Source organism: Mustela lutreola, chromosome 8 (genome assembly GCF_030435805.1).
Source record: "Mustela lutreola isolate mMusLut2 chromosome 8, mMusLut2.pri, whole genome shotgun sequence".
NCBI lineage: Eukaryota > Metazoa > Chordata > Mammalia > Carnivora > Mustelidae > Mustela > Mustela lutreola.
In genome coordinates, this window is record NC_081297.1 from 62,193,457 (window position 1) to 62,216,141 (window position 22,685).

Consider the following 22,685-nt stretch of genomic DNA (forward strand, 5'->3'; position numbering starts at 1 on the left):
AGTATGTAGAAAAGCCCCATTTTCTTTTTATTTAAATATCCTAAATATATCACGAAGGAACATACACTGCACTTTAATGGTAAAAAGATACAAGTTTATAACATCTTATAAAAACTACCATTTAAAAGTGATCTTGTTCATTTGATATTCCCCTCCCCCAATAGCAAAATAAGTATATTAAAAAAAAAGAGAGAGAGGGAGGGAGGGAGAGGGCAGAGAGGAAGAGTTGGGAGGGATTGTTAAGATAAAAGCCTCAGGACTGCAGCAGAGGCAAAGAGCGTCTGGGGAGAGGGTTAGAAGTTGTGGTGGGACCCCACGTCTCATTTAACCCTCCAATGTCAAGCCATAGGGCACAATCAGTAGCTAAGTGATGAAAGAGGCTGTTGGGGGTGGACGGAGAAGAGTTGGGGTGCAGGCAAGGGCAGGGCTGGTAGGGCCCAGTACAAGCCAACCCCCCCCCCCCCCGCCAAGAACTGGTGCTACTCTTTCCCAGGTCCCCAAATTCCATGTCCTGGTCTCTGAGAGCCTGCCCTAGCTCCCTTTCCCTTCACTCCAAACGCACCTGAGGCATCTGTCCAGTGCTAGACCTCACCAGCTGAGGAGGGCTGGGGCCTTGGGCCCAGGAGCCCCTGTAGCGCTCTTCTTCTGTGCTTTCCCTGGGGTGTAAGTGGGACTTCCGGGCCCTCTGGGAGGCTAAATTACTCCTTTCTTCTCTTTGCTCCTCTCTCCTCACACATCCTTGGCCCCAAAACCTGGACACCTAAACCTCCCTGCTCCTGAGTTGCCCCCACACCCAGTCCTTGGCAGGGGTGCTTCTGGTATGGCTCTTTACACACCTGCGCACAAACTCCCTCTCACCCACCCTGGTAGGAGACTGAAGCTGTGGGGGGGCCGTGGCACACTGGGACCTAAGCACACATCCGCACATGTAAGGGACAGGTCACTCAAGGGATTCTCTCCACACACATTCCACCCCCTAAACAGATTAGCTGCATCTGGCAGGGAATGAAGCCTCCTATTTTCAAAAGTCTCCTGGGAGAAGTTTGTTAAATGTTGCCTCCTTCCAAGAATCTACTCCCAGAGGTGAGTGATAAATTCCGGCCCCAGCAGAGCCCTCTAACAGGAAAGGGGTTCACTCATATACGGGAAGATACCCAGCTTGCGGGGACCACATGGCAGCTTCAAGGACTGAAGCCTAGGTTCTGGACGGTATCAAATGCAAGTGCCAGCGTAAAGCTAGAAGAGCACAGGCGGCAAACACATTCCCCAGTGTCTCTTCCAAAGGATCTCAGGCGCCATCAGGGAAAATCTGAAGGGTGCCATACCTCTCTCTTTCCCTGATATCCTCACATTTCGAGGTATAGAGCCCCTCCCCCCCACCTCAGGTAACAGCCAGGAGCTTTCTGCTGCTGTTCCCTACATTTTCTAGGAAATGAAGTCACACTTCCTGGAGTTGCCATCTTAGAGCCCCACTGACAGCGTGGTCAGGTTCACCAAGCCTCCATGATTATTCCATGATTACTCCCCTCTACAGGTCAGGGCAGGCCACAGTGGGAGCCAACCAAACCCCAGGACCTTCCATAGCAGAAAGAGGGTTTTTTATTTCACTTAAAAATTCATGTTTACAAGCTATGGCTTGGATTAAACACCCTAACCAGCCTGTTGAATCAATAAAAAAAAAACCCTCCAAAACAAAGCACTTCACTCCCCTAAATCAAGTTCCTCAGCTCCTGCTGGGACCTCAAGCACCCTCAGATTTGGTGGTGGTGATGGGGGCTGTTTCATGCTCATCCTCCCCTGAGTAGAGGGCCAGAGAAGGGTTTGGCTCAATAATATGCCATCTCCAAGCATACAAACACAAGCACACACTTGAATGAACACATTCACACGCGCACGCACACACACACACCCCTGATCACTTTTTTGAGGGTGGGTAGGGTGGTGGTGTTGGGGCAGAGAAGAGCAAAGAATATGATTAAGAATAAAACCTATGATAGATTTCTTCCTCAGTCCTTTCTCTGCAGCACCCCCCTCCCCCAATTCTTTGTTGGGTAGGGATGGCCATTAAGAAGGAAACGAAGATCTTATTCTTTGGGACCGAAGGCCACACCCCTATCTCCTCTCCCTGAATACAGTGATAGGACTTGGGCAGGGAGAGCAGCTCACACTGCTCAACCGTCATGTCAGGGGACACCAAACTCCTCTGTTTCTTGAACAGTTGTTGCTGAACTTGGGACTAGTTTCGGGTTGTTCCAAGAGGGAACAAGGAGAGAGAGCCCCCTTTGATATCCATGACTACCTGCTGAACACCTCTGTCTGGCTCAGGAGTCAACGGCAGCGAGGTAGCCACACACTATCTCCAAGATCGAGTGCCCAAAGAGGGCATGGAAGGGCTCTGTGGGCCGCTCTCACCCAAGTTCCCTCCACAAGGCACTTGAGCTGACCCCAACAGGTACCAGGGTGGCCTGGACCAATGCAACAGCTGTGGGCACAGCTCTTGCTCTTCCCTGGAGGAAGAAAGAGGTACCTGCCTACTCTAGTTGGACCCAGCCCTTATTTGCTCCTCCCGCCATTCTTCCTTCTGTCCTTACAGTGTATAAGGAGACCAAGGTAAACTCAGCTGCCATCCCTGATCCTACTCTCCTTCAAACAGAAGGTGAGATGCAGGGCTGTGGAACACTGAGGATCAACTGCAACTAAAAACTCAATTTTGGGGAGGGCTGGACCAGCCATAGTCCCTGCTTTGACCAGGGCTCTATGCCTCCATGTTACCTGTATCCACAGTGTAGCTGCTAAAATTGCTTTTGGATAAACAAAAACAAGAACAGAACAAGCAAACAAATCCCTCTCCCCAAACCTTTCCATTTCAGCTGCCAGCTGGAGTCCAAGGTTGTGGGAGCCACACCAGTCTTGGTCCTGTACCTTCAGTCCCCACCTATAACCTCAGCCAAGGGTCCAGGGACTAGCTTCCCTACCCAGGAATGCTGTAGGAACTTCCCCGAGATACTCATAGTCTCAGATTATTTACAGAGCTGAAGCTCTGAGGCCGCTGTCCCCTGATGCACTCTTCTGGTCTCCTGGGTCAACTCCTCCAGGAGGGGGACAGGTACAGACGGGATGGTGGTGGGACCATCAGACCAGAGGGGGTGCGCTCTTCGGTAAATTCTTCTGATCACTCCCACCACCCAGGGCCCCTTGCGCCTATAGAGAAAACTGCCCGTCGGAAGTCTTGGACTGGCACCCTTGGCACATCCGTTTGTGTCTGAGTAATCGATCTGTCCGAGAAAAACACTGAGAAGAAAGGAAGGATTAAGTGTTGAGAGAACCTCAGCTACCTTTGGCTAGCTCTGCCGTCCCTACGTGGGAGGCAGGCATTCGGTTCCACATGCCCTCAGCAAGTACACAGACAGCAGGAGCTCACAGTGGTTAAGAGCACAGGCTCTGAAGTTGGGAGTCCTGGCTCTAGCACTCAGCAGCTGTGCAACCTTAGACATGGTATCTAACAGCACTCAATCTGGACACTCATCTGTAATGGGGCTAAAGTACCTACTCACAGAAGGGCTGTGTCATTCATCCAATATTTATTGTCTGTCTCAAGGCAGGTACAGTTCTTGGGGCTGAGGATAGAATGGTGAACCAGAGGGGCAAAATCTCTGCCTCATGGAGCTTCCATCCTAGTGTTTTGAGATTCAGTGTAAGAGGGTGGAGCAAACATTCTTATCAGATCAGACAAGGACCCCCGCCCCCGGGGCAGAGATGGTCTTTCTTCCAGGTGCACCAGCTCTGAGTTTGACTGAATCCTGCCTCTACCCTCAATCTGCTGTGACTTTAGGAAACTTAACCTCTTTGAATCTCAATTTCTCCATATGTGAAATGATGAGAACACAGGTCTTTATAGAATTAACATGAGGATTAAAAAGATAATCTATGTTAAACAGGCTCTCACAGTACCCTGCACAGAAATAAGTATATGAAAAATGCTATTATTAATACAATTATTTTCATGGCCCCTCCCCATAGACAGCTGCATAAGGCCAGAGAGGTACACCTCACCTGGACATACTAACTCTATCATGGCCAGGAATTCAATGTGGCCCCTTGTTAGGAAAGTGACGGGGGCGGGCCCTGCTTCTTGGTGAAGGAGAAGTTTGTTGTGCGGGGTGGGCGGAGGACACATGAGCTTACCTGATGACACCGTTCACACTGGTAGGGCTTTTCACCACTGTGTACACGCTTGTGACGCTCCAGGTGGTACTTCTGGATGAAGCGCATATCACATATATCACACTCAAATGGCTTTTCACCTGGCCCACGTGGAGAGAGAAGTTGATTATCAGGAGGTTCACAAGGTAGGGACTTCATTCGTATTTTCCCAGAAATTTTTAATTTTTAGCCATGTACAGATACCTAATGAGGAAGGGTGCCCAAAGCTGTTGATCTCACTGACACTAGATACAGAGCCACAAAATTTCTCTAGCTAACTCACTTATCTTCTTTTTCTACTTCTAATAGTTGGCCTCTAAACAAACCCAACAAGAGCTACACACACAGACACACACACACACAAAACTACAGACTACTGAATATGAGCAAAAGACTTACCAGTATGAATAAGAATGTGCCTCTTGAGGTGGTAACTGCTCCTAAAGGCTCCAAAGCAGTGTTCGCAAATAAAATTTTTGGGAATCTTTACTTGAAAAGAACCATTTTGTTCCACTACCACCACCTAGGGGCAACAATCAGGCATGTCATAAGGCTCTCTCTCAGTCTCCTTTTTGTCCTCATCCTACCCTAGGTCAATTTCCAGTTGCTGGACAAAGTAATTTTTCTGATGCTGTCATCTCCCTCATTCCCTAGATTTAAGAGACCCTCTGAGGAAGGAGGTGGATATGGGTAAGCTGTATGCCCCATCAAACCCAACACCTCTGAATGCGACCTGAGGGAAGTCTACCTGCCCACAGGATCCCATGCCCTCCCTGGCCCTCCTTCCTTTACCAAGGATGTTCCGGAGAGGGCAGAAATCAAAGACCAAAATGGTCTATGGAAGAAATCCGAGTGATACATTCACTGGCTACGAGTGACCAAAACATCTAGGGAAAACTCCAGGTTGAATCACAGATGAAAAGAAAAGAAGGATTATCCTATTACCAAATGATACCAGTTCGGGGATTACCCCATTACCTGCCTTTTTAACAGTCTTCTTTGAATGAGAGGCCTCAGCCAAGCTGTCATCATCTTTGCGACTCCGGGACTTATCACTGTCTTTTCGGTGGCCCTTTTAAAATAAATCAAAGCTAAACTCACAGTCTATCTCCCTACACAAGACAGGAAACCAAATGCTGTGCTTGCAGACAGCTTCTAAATAACAGTAACCACCTGCCCCAAAGGTTTAGAGAAGGTACTCATCCATTTCCTAAGTACTATGGTGTTAAGGGGTTATAGGTAAAGAAAAGCCCTTCCTTAGCTCTCTAAAATACCCACATTCACTCATTCCCCGGCTGGATCCCTTTTCCCCACTTCCCTAAATAGATGCACTGAGGAATTAAAGCTTGACATCTCCTGGCAGAGAGCTTGGGCCACCCGACCCCCAGGTGCCACAATGGACTCAAACGCTGTACCTGACTTGAGCACCTCAGCACATCAGGGCTACCTGCCCGCTCTCCATTCTCGGCCTGCTTGCTGGCAATCTGGCTCAGCATCATCTTCTTGCTGGCTGCAGTGGGAACCAAACTCACACCTGCTAGGCCTTCACAAGCCAGGAGACTTGCCTAAGTTGAAAGGAGATGAGGTGTCAGGTCACCTGGCAGGCAGGGCAGGACAAAAACAGGCTGCCATCTTCTGTACAACTACCTTTCACACCCAGCCACAAACTGCTTCTCTAGGGAGTGTCCCTCTCTACTTTGAGAAACTCTGTTTCCTTCAAGAGTACTCCCTAACTCACCTCACCAAGAACAATTTACTTGTTGTTATTCAGCATTTAAATACCAATCAAGTGAATAACCAAGTATTACTGACACTTTTGTCATTAGCAGTGTGCTAGGACATGTTACCAACTTGACCTTGTGAATGGGCATGAGGGTCTGCCCTGCTGATCCACTGAAATGGGAGATTTCTAGCAGACTTTCCTCCTCTTCCTCTCTCAACAGAAGCTTCAGAGCTCACTATGATTGGCAGATATCACTGGTGCCAAATACATATTATTTCAGGTCCCACAAACATGCTTATCAGCAAACTAGGTTATTTCTCCCTTCAGATTTTAAATTCCCGAGGTGTTGTCAATTTTAACAGGTCTAAAAATTAAATCACTTGGAAGAATTTTAGGGTTGAGTATCGCTTTCTCTTGACCTCCAAGGCCATTTATTTATGTGCAAATCCATATGTTTTCACATTCTCTACTCTATGTGTAGTTTAAAAACTGCTCAAACAAGGAATGATTAAAATTTCCTCTTTTCCTGGTTATATTCTTCAAACTAACTTTGTTTGGCTAGCACTAGAGGATATTTTTTTACTGAAAAAACATTAAGAAACACTTCAAAGAAATAGTCCATCAGCAAACTTCCACAAGTCATTTATTTAAAAAATTCCTTTTAAAAATTATCTCGGGGTGCCTGGGAGGCTCAGTGGGTAAAGCCTCTGCCTTTGGCTCGGGTCATGGTCCCAGGGTCCTGGGATCGAGCCCCACATCGGGCTGTCTGCTCGGCAGGGAGTTTGCTTCCTCCTCTCACTCTCTCTGCCTACTTGTGATCTGTCAAATAAATAAATAAATAAATAAATAAATAAAATCTTTAAAAATACTCTCTTTAAAAAAAGTTCCTTTTAGTATAACCTGCGACCCCTTCTTTCCTTTCTCCTTCAAGGACTTTGGACATTGAAAGGTTTAGAGGTGGAAAGTTCAGATCTGCTGTTTGCACTGCATAATCGTGGCCAAGTTACTCCACCTTTTCAGGCCTCAGTTTCCTTAAATGCAAAATGTTTACGAAGAGTATCTACTCTCACAGGGCTGACAAGAATAAAACTAAGATACAAATACATAGTGGTACCCAATACAAAGTTAGTGATTAGTGAAAGGCAGTTTCTCAGAACAAGAGTGAACATGATGCTGTGAAGGGGGTTGGAAACAAAGGAAGAAGAAACCAAAGGGCTCCTAATCTGCATGGAAAGGAGGAAGCTATGCCTGCAGCTGGAAGAAAGCCAATTATACTATAATCAAACTGCCCTCCTGGTGAGACTGGTAAGGAAGGTCCCTGGAAGAAAGCTGGGAGAAGCTTCAGGGATGCCTGCACATAGCTTTGCTATCCACACTTAGAGCAATATAACAGATCATCCTGTCTCTCCAATCCAATCCTGTCCCCTCACAATGACAACTACCTTCTAAATACACTGATCTGACACCACTCTGCTACTTAACATTCTTCTGAGAGCTCCCATTCCCTACAGAATAAAGTCTGATTCCTTAGCGAGGCATAAAAGGCCCTTGGGTTATACTCTTACATCCTTAAGAAACAACTCCCTTACTCTAACTCTTCCCTCTATCATTACCTACCCTGTCCCCCTAACCCATTTAAGTCCTTTCCTCCTTAACTAGCAAACTACATGCAGTACTTCTAACACCTCATCACATTCTCCTATGCCTTTAAGCCTCTGCCCATCCAGTTCTCCTTGTCTGAAAGCCTTGTCTGCCTGTTCGTCTAGGAAAATCCCATGTATTCTTCAAGCTTCATCTGCTTTTGTTCATCCAAGCAGAGGTACCCTTCTCTCCTCTGCCACGTACATACCTCTATTATTATATGTTCCTTCAATCAACAGTTTCATTGAGTCTCTGCTGCTAATCAACCACTATGCAAGGTATTATGTACATAAAGATAAATAACAGACTTTCTCTCCATTTACCCCGACCCCAACCCAACTATCCTGGAAGCTTGTTGGGGATGGGGATAATCTTATTCATCTTTGTATCCCCAGCATAATGCCTTGCATGTAACAGGAGTTCAATTAATTCCTGTTGAAAAAAACAAATGAAGCATTAACCAGACTCTTCACTCCCTCATGCCCCTCAGCACTTAATGTACCAAGTGTAAACTGAGTAGTTGTTTTGCAAATGTCCCATCAGTGCCTGTGATGCAGAACGGCCTACCTCCTTCATTTGACTGGAAGCTCCCTGAAGGCAGGGGCTGTGGCCTGTCTCTTTTCCTTCCTCTAGATCTCCCCCTGGTGTTTAATACAGAGCTTGGCTCACTGGGCTGGTCAATATGTTGACTAAGGCAGCATTCAAGAGTGAAACTGCAAACACGCTTCCCAGTGATCTTGAAGGAGGAGGATTCTATAGCTTTTTACCTGAGCCATGCTGATTTCTCACTTAATGCAACCCAAAAGTTCAGGAGTTTGTTGATCCACCTTTCCTAAGACACTGTTGTTTGAAGAACTGTCACCAAATCACTGTAACAACTCCTTCGTGTCCTTTCAGTCCTGCTGCCATATTGAACTGCCTTTGTCTTCAAACAGAACTTAGTGTCCTCCAAAGGGAAGATAGATGTTTCAAGAATCCCTGGACTCGGCCTGGCTCCTGCCTATGATCTGAAGAAGTCTGCCAGTCTTGGTTTTCCAACTGAATCCTCTTGTTGAAGTTCACGATCTGTTTCAGAAACCTGAAACCAGAAAAGGAGATGGGGCTGTTAGGTGCAACATTCTCAGGCCATACGACCTGCTGGACCTTTTTTTTTTTTTTTTTTTTTTTTTTGTGACCGTGGCCGCTCTCTGTGAACCTCAGAAAGAGGACATTAGTTAAGCAGAGTTTTCTTTCTAGGTCAGGAGAAGAAACTGGCCTCCAGGGCAAAGACGAGCTGCCAACAGGAGTAAAAGTAACTGGGGCTTCTCATGGATGAACTACAATAGGCCAACTGCTTGGATTTGCCATCTTACGAATAGAAGAAGGGGGCGGAGGCCCTTCGGGGCTTTTGTGCCGAGTGGGCCGGGCCGCGAAGCTCGCCCTCTATTAAGGAGATCAGAACTGGGGTGGAGAAAAGCTCAGAGGCTATCGCTTGAGTAGCAAGGCAGCAACCGGACTGGCAGTGTGCGCCGGGCCGGCCCACACGTGCGCGTTCTCCGAGTCCGCCCGAAGGTACGGAAACTCGCTGCGGAAGAAGGCAGGCAGGCGGAGGCCGGCGCTCCGTGTTCCTTCCCTGCTCCTCCTCCTCCTCCAGCCAGCCAGCCAGCCAGCCGCAGCGCCCCGCCGCACCGAGCCGGAGGAGAGCCCCGAGAAGCGCGCTAGGTGCGTGCTCGCGCCCGCGTCCCCGCCAAGCAAGCCCCTCTCCGCCGGGCGGAGCGAGCGAGGTGCGCGCGCGCGCGCGGCCCCTTCCTCTCCCCGGCGAGCCCCCTCCCTTCGCCACGCGCCCCTCCTCCCTTCCCCTCCCCCTTCCCGCGCGGCGCCCCACGGCCTGTGAGCTGCTGAGGCGCCGCCGCCTGCCCGGACGACGCTGCGCTCCCTGAGGCGTGCTCCTACCTGCCAGGCGCGGCCTCCCGCGGTCTCCCAGACCGCGCGGCGCCTCCTCCAGGCCCCAGCACACCGTGCCAGCCCCGTGGCCGCCGCTGCCCTGCCGGGACCGAGGCAAGTTTACAAACACCAACCCGGGGCCCGTTTCCCCGGAAGCACTTCCCCCTCCCCCTCGTCCTCTCAGCCGAGCCGCAATATCCACTTCCGGGCTCGGAGCCTGGACCGGCGGGAGCAGCCAGAAAGGGGGTGAGGCTGAGGACGCTGGGAGGGTTGGGGGGGGTGGTTGTGCAGCTGGTGAGTGGGCGGTACCGGCGCGCGGAAGGACGGGAAGGGGGCGGGCCGGCGGCACGACGCGTGCGCCGTGGTAGGGCGCGCCCCGGCGGCCATCTTGGCTGAGGGCAGGAACGGAGATTGTGAAGTGACGTGCGTTGCGTTCTTTCGATAGGTTTTGCTAAGTGGGCTGTTTGAGGCTCCTTGAAAAAACGCCATCAGTTTCTTTTCCTCGCGTACGTCCCCCTGTCCATCTGAGCCTGCAGCCCCAAGTAGAGCATGAGTAGTTCGTACTCAGTCTTTTCACGTAACTCAACGAAGGTCCTCTTTATCTGAGTTTTCTATCAGACCCAGCCCTGAAGATTCTGGGGCCGCCCGGTTCCTGGGAGAAGAGTTAATTTTCTTTGCATGCTTCGGCCGTGTACACTCAGTCTGGGCGTGTGCCGAGGCCAGTCTGGTTGACTTATACCGCTTACCCCTTCATTTCAGACCTTCCAGTGTCTAACATTGGCCTCCTCGCCTGAAAGAAGCCATAGGACTCCCCTCAGTAGAAGACGAGTTTCATTGGAGACTAAGCCATAGAGGGTGGCCCTTGGATCTGGCGTTAAGAAGATGGAAACTTGAACTTTTCTTTAGAATCTCCCAGCTTGAGCTATTAGGGAGAGGTCCCGCTAAAGATGGACTATGCCAAGTGTTCTTAGTGGATGGAAATGTTAATCCATTTTAATCTCAGCTTCTGCTGTAGGTGCTGCTAGGATGTGAGTTTAGGAGAATTAATTGAGATGCCAAAAGAAAAATACTTATTTATGAAAGAGAGGAATTCCCAACTACACTTTGTACATGGGCTTCATTTCCTTGAGCACTTCATGTTTTGAGCCGTTGACAGCAAATCTTTGTGCTCTTAGACTCATGATAAAATTGAGATAAAAAATAGAGATATGTCATCAGAAAGAACCTTTTTTTTTTTTTTAAAGATTTGCATTTATTTGACAGAGATCACAAGTAGACAGAGAGGCAGCAGAGAGAGAGAAAGGGAAGCAGGCTCCCCTCGATTCCAGGACTCTGAGATCATGACCTGAACCGAAGGCAGAGGCTTTAGCCCACTGAGCCACCCGGGGCCCCAGAAAGAAGTCTTTAGAAAAAAAAAAATTCGCTCATATTTAATGTTTTTTTTTTTTTTTTTCTTTACACTGAGAGAGAGATCATAAGTAGGTAGAGAGGCAGGCAGAGAGAGAGGGGGAAGCAGGCTTCCTGCAGAGAGCCCAATGTGGGGCTCCATCCCAGGACCCTGAGATCATGACCGGAGCCGAAGGCAGCGGCCTAATCCACTGAGCCACCCAGGCGCCCCGCTCATACTTAATTTGCCAAGTCCACACACACATAAGAAGAAAAGGCAAAAATGTTAAATGTCTGTTTTCTACTATCCTGTGCTCCTGAAGATAGTCACTTTTATCCATTTGGCAAATATACTTCCAGGGGTTTTTTCTATGTTCATACAATTTTTTTTTTCATCCAGAGTATATTTATTGAGCACCTAGAGTGGTGGACACTGTGTTAACATTGTAGATATCTAAGTTCTTTAACATTTTAACAATTGTTGCATAATATTCTAACTTATATTTGTGCTTTGATTTGTCTAGACTCATCCTGATGGGCATTTAGTTAGTTCCATTATTTGTTTTATAAACAGTGCAATAAAGAACATCTTCATACAGTTAATCCTTTTGCACTTATAGATTTGTAGATAGAGTATGTGCATTTAGCACATTTTTTATTTTATTTTATTATTTATTTATTTATTTATTTTTTAAAAGATTTTATTTATTTATTTGACAGACAGAGATCACAAGTAGACAGAGAGGCAGGCAGAGAGAGAGAGAGGGAAGCAGGCTCCCTGCTGAGCAGAGAGCCAGATATGGGACTCGATCCCAGGACCCTGGGACCATGACCTGAGCCGAAGGCAGCGGCTTAACCCATGAGCCACCCAGGCGCCCGTAGCACATTTTTTAAAAGATTTTATTTATTTGAGAGAGAGACAGCACAAGCAGGGGGAGTGGCCGAGGGAGAGGGAAAAGCCAGGTGGGGCTTGATCCCAGGACCTTGGGAAATTGACCTGAGCAAGGGCCCCTGTGTGTTTTATTTTTTTTAATTTTTTAATTTTTATTTTTTCCCCTGTGTGTTTTAAATCTTAATTCTGTGAAATTGAATTTCAGTTTGTTACAATTTATGTGCTCACTCAGAACCATGTATGAATGCCCCCATTTCCTATGGCATAGCAATACTGGATACTGTGAATTTTTAGTGTGGTTGCCAATTTGATAGATGAAAAATAGTTGGGGTCCCTGGGTGGCTCAGTGGGTTAAGCCTCTGCCTTTGGCTCAGGTCATGGTCTCAGGGTCCTGGGATTGAGCCCCGCTTTGGGCTCCCTACCCAGTGGGGAGCCTGCTTCCCCACCTCTCTCTGCCTGCTTCTCTGCCTACTTGTGATCTCTTTCTCTGGCAAATAAATAAATGAAATCTTAAGAAAAAAAAAAAAAAGAAAAATAGTGATTTCATCATTTAAATTTGCATCACCAATAGTGGAGTGGAGCAACTTCTATTGCATCTTCTCTAAGTTATATTAACTTTTTATTTGTCATATGTGTTTAAAATACTTCCTCTTCGTTTTTCATTTATCTTTCAGCTTCTCCCCTCCCTGAGCAAATTATGCTTTACAGGAAATTATTTGAAGCATTTCTATCAAAAATAGGAATAAGACAGGAATGTTTACCATCAAAGCTAATATTGTATGGAGCTCCTGGCCACTGAAAAGTCTCACTATTTTCATATGATACATTCATGAAGAAAGAGAATTGACTGACAAAATACTGAAATAGTGAGTTCAGCATTATGACCAGATGGGAGATTAACAAACAGAAATCGTACACATAAAATATAAGAACCACCAACCATAAAAATGCCATGAAGTAAATACTCTCACAATAAGAATATTACACTTCTAGAAATAAATTTGACAGGAAACTTCAAGCCATATATTAAGAAAATCAGACTATTTTGGTGAAAGACAAAAAGATTTTGCTTAAATGGAGAGTTTTTAGCGTATACGAATAGAAAGATTTAATTTTGTAAGAGGCATGAGTTTTTGCTGTCGATTAAAGTAAGTTCTGGGGCACCTGGGTGGCTCAGTGGGTTAAGCCTCTGCCATCAGCTTAGGTCATGATCTCAGGGTCCTGGGATCAAACCCCACATTGGGCTCTCTGCTCAGTGGGGAGCCTACTTCCCCACTCTCTGCCTTCTGCTCTGCCTACTTGTGATCTCTCTCTCTCTCTGTCAAATAGGTAAATAAAATCTTAAAAAAAAAATAAAGTAAATTCTAATTAAGATAGGACTTTGGGAGCATCTGGGTGGCTCAGTCGTTAAGTATCTGCCTTTGGCTCAGGTCATGATCCCAGGGTCCTGGGATCGATCCCCACATCGGGCTCCCTCCTCGGTGGGAAGCCTGCTTCTCCCTCTCCCACTCTCCCTGCTTGTGTTCCCTTTCTCCTGTGTGTCTCTCTGTCAAATAAACAAATACATAAAATCTTAAGATAAAGTAGAACTTTGCATGGAACTTAATCTGATTTTTAGATTTTCACGGAAAAGAGTGCTTGTGTGGCTAAGTGGGTTAAGCATCTGCCCTCAGCTTAGGTCATAATCCCAGGGTCCTGGGATCAAATCTGGTGGTTGGTCGAGTTCCCTGCTCAGTGGGAAGTCTACTTCTCCCTCTCTCTCTGCCCTTCCTCCTCACATGTGCTCGCACTCTCTCTCTCTCTCAAACAAATAAATCTTAAAAAATTAGAATAAAATAAAATTTTCATGGAAAAGAATAATTGCAAGGAGAACAAAAATAACTTTGGAAAACACAGAGTGGGTAAAATAAGGGGTGGGGTAAAGCCATGAATTATCTTTAACCACTTTAATGGTGTCTTTCTTTACACAGAATTTTGAAGGTTTTATGTAGTCAAGTCTGCCTGTGGCTTTTGGGTTTTTGTGATGCTACCTCAAGATTATAAAAATATTTCCCTGTAGTTTCTTTTGACATTCTTATAGTTTTATATTTTCAGTTTTTTATCTTAGCTGCAGTTTATTTTTGTGTATGGTGAGAGGTAGTGAGAACTGCCAGACTTAAAAGTAACCAGTAACATAGTGGGAGAGGTACTAGCCTAGAATTCAGAAAATCAGAGATCTAGTCTTGTTCTCGTGTCACCTGTGTAATCTTGGACAAGTTAACTCTAGACTGAGAGTCCTCATCTTGAAAACCAGGGTGAATGAATAAATATCTCTCAGGCTAATTTGCAGCACAATGTGAGGATCAGATGAGGTCACAGATGAGAAGGTTTTAAGAGAGAAAAAACCCTTTGCAAATCTTCCATATCATTAATTCAGATTTTTGGTCTATGTAAATCAAATATAAGTGGAATGCAGCATTATTTTTCAGTACCTGGAAATAGTGGGTCAATTCACTCAGATGTTCATTGAGTACCTTTGTGCAAAACCTTGGGGGAAGGGTGAGGGGAGAGGGGTAAATTGAAAACTAACATTTTTTGGAGTGCCTCTTTTGTATTTAGTGCTTTCTTTAAAGATAAGATTTTAGGAGCGCCTGGGTGGCTCAGTGGGTTAAAGCCTCTGCCTTCAGCTCAGGTCATGATCCCAGGGACCTGGAATCCAGTCCCGCATCGCATCGGGCTCTCTGCTGGGGGAACCTGCTTCCTCCTCTCTGCCTGCTTCTCTACCTACTTGTGATCTCCATCTGTCAAATAAATAAATAAAATCTTAAAAAAGAAAAAAAAGATAAGATTTTAACCCCCAGGAATTTACAATCAGAAGGGGAAAAAACATTATACACATAAGGAGAGTTGGTGCCTTTATGGATGTGGGTATAGAGTCTGTAGGATTTGTGACCATGTAGATTGTACCAAGGTCAGTATCATTTTCTAACAGTAAGCCTGGCCAAAAGTACTTTAAGGAGCAACTGCCCTGATCTTTTTTTGCCTGCGCAGGCCTCCTCCTGTGTTACCTTCCCTAACTTCTTTGGCACACCTCTCCCCTCAGGCCCATCCTATCAGTTATTCAAATAGTATTGTAATGATTACCAATGAGTCTTTTCCTGCACCAGCTCTCTATCGCTTTAAGTCCTGAATATTTTCTCTTTGAAGGCTGCCATGAGCCAACAGAGCAGAATTAACCAGCCTTGACTTTCCTTTTGAGCATTCCGCTCCTTTGTGGCAAGTGTGTCTGCCCACCTCCCTACTGGCCTGTTAGCTGAAGCATACAGGGTAGACACAGCCCCGCCTCCCCCATTCCCCCTGGGTAGTGCCACTGCCAGGGATACATAATGAGTCAGTGTTTTCTGAACTGGCTGACCCCGTACCTCTCTCCGAGAGCCATTGGGGCTGCATCATAGAAATGAGGAGTATATGGCTACATTTGTCACCAGTGAGACCTTTTTGATGATAGTGGATTGAAGAGTTGGAAACCACATGATGTCCTAGGGCCATTCTTGAGCCTGGTGATTTGTATGTTTTGGAGTTCTTATTGCCCCTTAACCTCCTTAATTTTTCTTGTTGATTAAAAATAACCTTTATTTTGGGGCGCCTGGGTGGCTCAGTGGGTTAAAGCCTCTGCCTTCAGCTCAGGTCATGATCCCGGGGTCCTGGGATGGAGCCCCACATTGGGCTCTCTGCTCAGCAGGGGGCCTGCTTCCTTCTCTCTCTCTGCCTGCCTCTCTGCCTACTTGTGATCTGTGTCTGTCAAATAAATAAATAAAATCTTAAAAAAAATAAAAATAACCTTTATTTTAATGATGTGAGTAATATGAAGTTATATAAAATTATAAAAGTATATGTGTATAAATAAGAAAATGAAAATAATTCATAATTCCAATAGCCAGGAATAACCCTAATTACTATTTTGAAAGCTTTCCCCATCTTTTTCAGTCTTTTAAAAAATGCATGGGGAGTGACTGCTAATAGGTATGGGGCTTTTCTTTGGGGTGATGAAAATGTTCTGGAATTAAATAGTGTGAATGATGCACAACTTTGTGAGTATCCAAAAAAAAAAAAAAAAAAACCCCACTGAACTGTACAGTTTAAAAGGGTGAACTTTATGGTACGTGAATTGTATCTCAATAAAGCTATTCTTCTAAAAATGCCTGTAGATACATACAGTGTTTGTCTTTTTCTGAACTGAGAGAAACTTGCAGATACCATACTCCTTTTCTGCTGAATGTTTCAGTATGTTTTCTCAGAATAAGAATATTCCCTTATATAACTACAATGCAGTGATCAAATTAAGGAAATTTAACACTGATTGAGCGCTAATATTTATGATACCATCCATAGTCAGCTTCCACCAAGTGTTCCAGTAATGTTCTTTTTTTTTTTTTTTTTTTTTTTTAAAGATTTTATTTATTTATTTGACAGAGAGAAATTACAAGTAAGCAGAGAGGCAGGCAGAGAGAGGAGGAAGCAGGCTCCCTGCTGAGCAGAGAGCCCGATGCGGGACTCGATCCCAGGACCCTGAGATCATGACCCGAGCCGAAGGCAGCGGCTCAACCCACTGAGCCACCCAGGCGCCCCCAGTAATGTTCTTTATAGCAGGTTTTTCCTTCTTCATCCACATCACAAGTAGGCAGAGAGGCAGGCAGAGAGAGAGGAGGAAGAAGGCTCCCCACTGAGCAGAGATCCCGGGGCTCGATCCCAGGACCCGGGATCATGACCTGAGCCGAAGGCAGAGAGGCTCAACCCACTGAGCCACCCTGGTGCCCCAACAGTTCTTCAGTCTTTCTTGGAGTTTCATGACATTGACATTTTTGAAAAGTAACCGGTTAGTTCTTTTGTAGAATGACTCTCAATTTAGATATATCTGTTTCCTCACAATTAAATATGGGTTACGTATTTTTGGCAGAAATGTGACAGGAGTGAGGTTGAATGCTTCTCAATGCCTCACATTAGGGCCATATGTCAGTCTGTCCCATTATCAATGATGTTGTCTTGATCACTTGGGTAAGGAGGTGTCCCCCGGGTTTCTCCACTGTAGAGTTACCTTTCTCCCTTTAAAGTGTTTTTAAGGAAAAGAATTTTATAACAGAGCCCATGGTGGGGTGGGGGAATGAAGCTTTATTCAGGTTTTGCTGTTGTGCTGATGTTTTTGGATGAGACAGAGAGAAAGATGTAACAATATTTGAAGACGAAATGAAAAGGGGGAAAAAAAACAGTCAAGGATGAGGAGGCAGGGAATCAGTTAGAATCTAAAGTTTGAGTAACCAGTAGAAGATGGGGGCCATTCACCAACAGGGAACCTAAGAAGGAGAGAAGATTTGAGAGGGCCGATATTGAGTTTAATTTTGGACCTACTGCGTATGAAGTGCCCAGGAGTCTTCTTAATTAGGCAGGTGGCTTTATGGACCTGGACTCAGGAGAGAGGTCTGGAATGGAGGAGCTGTCAGCAGGTAGCCCTAGGAACAGAAGCAGTTGTCCAGGGAGTAGTGCAGAATTCAACAGGTAAAAGAGGCACTGGGACAGAGCCCTGAGGGACTCTAGCATTTCAGGTCGAGCAGAGGAAGGTGAAAGTGCAAACGGATCTAAGAAATGGCTGGTGGTAATCCTATGGAAGCCAGGGAAATAAAATGTTTCTAGGATAACGCTCATGTGTGTCCATTGGATATGGAAATTCTTGGTGACTTGGTGGTGGGCTGGGGAAAGTGTGAGAGGAGGGAGATCGAAGATGGAGTGCAGATGACTCTTTTAAGAAGGTTGCTTGTGATAAGGAGGTGGCTAGAGTGGGAGCATGTGAGAGGCTTAAACAACTTAAAATGCTGTGAGAAAGAGGTAGTAGGGAGAGGTAGTAGGAAGGAGAGTTGAGAAAATGAGGGGATAATTAGGAGGAAATTCCTGAGGGAAAAGGGGAGTGGTTAGACCAATGGTTCTATCAGTGGTTCCAACTTGGGTATCTCCAGGGCCAGGCAGGTAATGCGGATGAGTGAGGTTGGCTGGTGTGGGCTGAGGTAAAACAGAATGCAAAAAGAATTTTTAAAAAAGATTTTCAAAATTTATTTATTTGATAGAAACGGAGAGCAAGAATGGGGGGAGTGGCAGGCAGAGGGAGATGGAGAAGCAGCCTTCCTGCCGAGCAGGGAGCCCAATGTGGGGCTCCATCCCAGGATCAACCTGAGCCAGAGGCAGATGCTTAGCCGAATGAGCCCTCCTGGTGTCCCCAGAATGCAAGGGTTTAAGGGTTTCTGTCCAGTGCCCTTGCGATGAGAGTTTACATCTTCACCCATTGCCATGACTTTGGCAGTGCCCGCCTGCAGGAGGACCAGACATCCTCACTTTGCTGCCCTGGGGTTTGCCAGGGTCTCCAGTGTATGAGCAGATGTGCCCTATGCCGAGGTTTTAAGAGTCCTTGCATGGTTTTCTCTGCCTTTTGCTCCTTTTCTTCTTCCAAGAGAACATTGTGTCCCAGATAGGGGCTGTTCCTTCAGCTTAGGTCTTGGACTAAAGGTATACGAATCAGAGCTGTAGCCATACCACCAAAGTAAACCAGGAAAGAGAGACAAACTTCTCTTGTGGCAAGCCCGTGGGATTTTGAAGCCATTAGTTCCCACAGCAAAACTGTCTGATGCAGGTGTTCACCTAAAATAAAACCATACTAAGATACCATTTCTTACTCATCAAACCACAAAGATTCAGAAGTTTGACAGCATACTCTGCTACTGAGGCTAAGAAGGCAATCGCTTTTTCATACACTGGTACAACCCTCTGTGGATGCCGGCAGTCCTCATTAAAATTACCGATGCAGGTGGCTATAACAAAAAGGGTAACAATAAGTCTGCCAAAGACGTGAAGAAATTAGAACCCTCACACCTTACTGATGGGAATAAAGAATGGTATAAAGAATAAAAAATGGGGTAGGGACGCCTGGGTGGCTCAGTTGGTTAAGCAGCTGCCTTCGGCTCAGGTCATGATCCCAGCGTCCTGGGATCGAGTCCCACATCGGGCTCCTTGCTCCGCGGGGAGCCTGCTTCTCCCTCTGACTCTGCCTTCCACTGCTCTCTCTCTGACAAATAAATAAATAAAAATTTAAAAAAAAAAAAAAAAAAAAAAAAAAAAAAAAAAAAAAAAGAATAAAAAATGGGGGCGCCTGGGTGGCTCAGTGGTTAGGCCGCTGCCTTCGGCTCAGGTCATGATCTCAGGGTCCTGGGATCAAGTCCCACATCGGGCTCTCTGCGGGGAGCCTGCTTCCTCCTCTCTCTCTCTCTGCCTGCCTCTCTCTGCCTGCCTCTCTGCCTACTTGTGATTTCTCTCTGTCGAATAAATAAAATCTTTAAAAAAAAAAAAAAAGAATAAAAAATGGTACCGGCTCTTTGGGGGACAGTTTGGCTGTTCCTCAAAAAGCAAGACATAGAGTTACCGTAAGACCCAGCAGCAGTTCCACTATCGGGTATGTACCCAGGGGAATTGAAAATACGGACCCACACAGAAACTTGTACATTCATGTTTGTAACAGCACCTGCTGTTCACAATAGCCGAAAAGTAGACATAACCTGAATGTCCATTGATTGGTGAACGGTTAAATAAAATGTGGTCTATCCATATTATGGGATGTTATTTGGCTCTAAAAGGGAATGAAGTGCTGATACATGCTAAAAACATGGATAAACCTTGAAAACACTATGTTCAGTAGAAGAAGCCATATCTTCAAAAGAAGATCATATATTGTATGTTTCTGTTTATATGAAATATCCAGAATAGGCAAATCTGTAGAGGCAGAAAATAGGGTAGTGGTGGCTGGAAGCAGGGGTGGGTGGGTGGGTGGATTGGAAATGGAGAATAAGAAGTGAGCACTAATGAGTTTCTTTTTGAGGTGATGAAAACATCCTGGAATTACTGATGATGGTGGCATAATTCTGTTACTATACCAAAAACCACTGAAAATGTACAGCTTAAAGGGTTATGTTTTATGGTATTTAAATTACATCTCAATGAAGCTGTTTGATTAAAAAAAGAATATAGGGGCACCAGGGTGGCTCAGTGGGTTAAAGCCTCTACCTTCGGCTCAGGTTGTGATCCCAGGGTTCTGGGATCAAGCCCCACATTGGGCTTTCTGCTCAGCAGGGAGCCTGCTTCCTCTTCTCTCTCTGCCTGCTTCTCTGCCTACTTGTGATCTCCGTCTATCAAATAAATAAATAAAATCTTTTAAAAAGAAAGAATATAGAGGGGCGCCTAGGTGGTTCAGTGGGTTAAGGTCTCTGCCTTCGGCTCGGGTCATGATCCCAGGGTCCTGGGATAGAGCCCCACATCGGGCTCTCTGCTTGGCAGGGAGTCTGCTTCCTCCTCTCTCTGCCTACTTGTGATCTCTGTCTGTCAAATAAATAAATAAAATCTTAAAAAAGAAAAGAAAAGAAAGAAAGAAAGAAAGAAGGAAAGAAAGAAAGAAAGAATATAGAAATTCTATATGTACAAATACAGGATCACCTATATATTGTTAGCTGAAAGAAAGCAAGGTACAAATCAGTGATTATAGGCTATCATTTGTGTCAAAAGAGAAAATAAAAATACATACCCACATTTGTTAATATTTGCATTAAAATCTCTGAAAGGTTACCCAAGAAACTATTAAAATATGGTTACCGGTGGGGGTGGAGGTAGGAATGGGACACATGGAATGGAGTGGGAATTAGACTTTTCACCATTAATATTTTTATATATTTATATATATTACATATATTTTTTATATATATGATTTTTGCACTACCTGAATATATTGCTTATTCAAGAATTAAAAAATGGGAAAGAAAGCATAACGAATGCAAACTGCAATGGTAATAGTGGCAATTCCAACTACAGGTGATTGTTGCTATTTACTAATTCAGGTCTACTGTTGGTAGGCCTTCTTTTTTTTTTTTTTTTCACCAGAAGCTGGAAGTTTCAATATTGACAATAGTTTTTAAAAGTTTTAAAACAGGGGGTGCCTGGGTGGCTGAGGGGGTTAAAGCCTCTGTCTTCGGCTCAGGTCATGATCCCAGGGTCCTGGGATCGAGCCCCGCATCGGGCTCTCTGCTCAGCAGGGAGCCTGCTTCCTCCTCTCTCTCTCTGCCTGCCTCTCTGCCTACTTGTGATCTCTCTCTCTGTCAAATAAATAAATAAAGTCTATAAAAATAAAAAGTTTTAAAACAGGGGTGCCTGGCTGGTTCAGTTGGTAGAGCACATGACTCTTGATCATGAGTTTGAGCCCCACTGGGAGTAGAGATTACTTAAAAACAACAACATACTGGGGCACCTGGGTGGCTCAGTGGGTTAAAGCCTCTGCCTTCAGCTCAGGTCATGATCTCAGCGTCCTGGGATCGAGCCCCGCATCGGGCTCTCTGCTCAACAGGGAGCCTGCTTCCCTTCCTCTCTCTGCCTGCCTCTCTGCCCACTTGTGATCTCTGTCAAATAAATAAATAAAAATCTTTAAAAAAAAAAAAAAAAAACAACAACAACATACTATGCAAACCAAATGAAACCACCTCTGTGTGAGAGTTGGCTCACCGGTGATCTGGCTTAGCTGCGAGCTTCATGAGGGCAGGGCTATGGCCTTTTCTCCCCCCCCCTTTTTTTTTTGTTTAATTTTTATTTTATCAAGTAAGCACTCTGCCCAACGTGGGGCTTGAACTCGATGACTGAGCCAGCCAGGTGCCCCAAGGGCTATGTCTTTTGCTCTCTATTGTATCTCTAATGGCCGCCAAAGTGCTTGGCACATACTAGATACTGAACAAATATTGAAAGAAGGAAGGGAGGAGGAGAAGGAGGAGCTGTGGGGGGGCAGTCCAGAGGGCAGATAACCAAAAGTTGAGTGCTGTTATCCTTTGAATATGGTTATTACCTTCATTTTGGCCCTTTGGGTTCCCCTCACCTCTCTCCTGTGTTGGAGGTGTTTGATTTGATCCGATTCTCTGTCTTTTGTCTATGACCCAGTTTTGGTTGGTTTGTTTTGTTTTATCTCTGGAAGTCTTTGGATCCTCCGCTGTTTTAAGACAATATTATAATCTGTCTTTGTATTGGTCCTTCAGTGGATCCTTTTAATCTGTCCTTCTGTTCTAGAAAGCTTTCTTTGATTTCTTTCCTCCTCCTTTACTTCCATTTCTGAAACTTGTATTACTTGACTGTTGGTCCTTTTGGATTGCTCTAAGGTTCTTTCCTTTGTCCATCTCTTTATATTTTTATCTTTCTGTGTGATTTTCTTGGCATCGTTTTATTTCTAATTTTTCATTTCCGTTGTCGTATTTTTAAAATCCTAGAGTTTCTTCATGTTCTCTGAGTATTCCTTTTTGAGGGTGACCTATTTTTTAATGAATACAATATCTTCTGGAAATTTTGAGGCTTCTTCTGCTCCCTGACTTTCTTTTCTTCCATCAAATGCTTTCTTTCAGTTTGCCTGTTTTTATCTGTGTGGTTTAGGTTAGGGGCTTTCCTCTAGTGTCTGGTAACCTGTGGCTGGTTGGTTGCTCACAGTGAAGAGGGAGGCATGCTGGCATATTGGAAGGCCCAAGTGCATGGATGGGCCATATTGACTTGTGGGTACCACTGACCAGGAGATCAGGTGAGGACTGAAATAAGAGGACCAGGAGGTCTTTTTTCTGGGGCTGTCGAGGTCAGTTTCTCCAGAGAGGAATCCTCTACTCTGGAACACTTACCCCTGGCCACTGGTTCTGAATGCTGGTTAGGAGAAAGGAGTTGATTTGATGGTAACTTCCTTCTAATCCTCCTGCAGTGCCTCCTGCTCACCTGGTGTGCCTCAAGTCTCTAAGTCCTGGCCCCCCTAAGTCCCACCCTACCTGTTCCAGTTGCTCTAGAAAACAAATCTCTTGCTTTTTTGGAAGTGGGGGGAAAGGAAGGGAGTTGCCT

At 45.4% G+C, this 22,685-nt stretch overlaps 2 protein-coding genes across 12 annotated transcripts in view; one reads left to right on the top strand and one right to left on the bottom strand.

Moving 5' to 3' along the window:
• Positions 1–6: 6 nt before the first annotated feature.
• Positions 7–9,638, bottom strand: ZNF740 (zinc finger protein 740). Of its 4 annotated transcripts, none has more exons than XM_059185234.1 (7): positions 9,500–9,638; positions 8,335–8,645; positions 5,619–5,768; positions 5,186–5,275; positions 4,603–4,726; positions 4,186–4,304; positions 7–3,291 (listed from the first exon to the last, which is right to left on the bottom strand). In XM_059185234.1, exons 2-7 carry the CDS (start codon positions 8,341–8,343, stop codon positions 3,202–3,204), a joined length of 582 nt encoding a protein of 193 aa, XP_059041217.1. In that variant the 5' UTR covers positions 8,344–8,645; positions 9,500–9,638; the 3' UTR covers positions 7–3,201. The 4 variants fall into 4 exon arrangements, with proteins under 4 accessions (XP_059041217.1, XP_059041221.1, XP_059041218.1 ...); XM_059185238.1 differs by having other exon boundaries at positions 5,619–5,800; XM_059185236.1 differs by lacking the exon at positions 7–3,291 and adding an exon at positions 3,567–3,674.
• CSAD (cysteine sulfinic acid decarboxylase) overlaps positions 9,004–22,685 on the top strand; it is a 28,932-nt gene continuing 15,250 nt past the window's right edge. For 3 of the 8 annotated variants that reach the window (XM_059185224.1, XM_059185226.1, XM_059185228.1), the window contains exon 1: positions 9,492–9,604. The gene's annotated coding sequence lies outside the window, so the exon portion shown is untranslated. Of the gene's footprint in view, positions 9,331–9,491; positions 9,605–22,685 lie in introns of those variants that run through there. The other 5 variants (XM_059185231.1, XM_059185232.1, XM_059185229.1 and 2 more) reach the window with 4 other exon arrangements.

Coding starts and splice junctions, on each gene's coding strand:
- ZNF740 (XM_059185234.1), bottom strand. Junction 5,276..5,618: donor TGCTGAGGTGCTCAAGTCAG/GTACAGCGTTTG, acceptor TTATTTTAAAAG/GGCCACCGAAAAGACAGTGA. Junction 4,727..5,185: donor CAAAGAAGACTGTTAAAAAG/GCAGGTAATGGG, acceptor TGTTGCCCCTAG/GTGGTGGTAGTGGAACAAAA.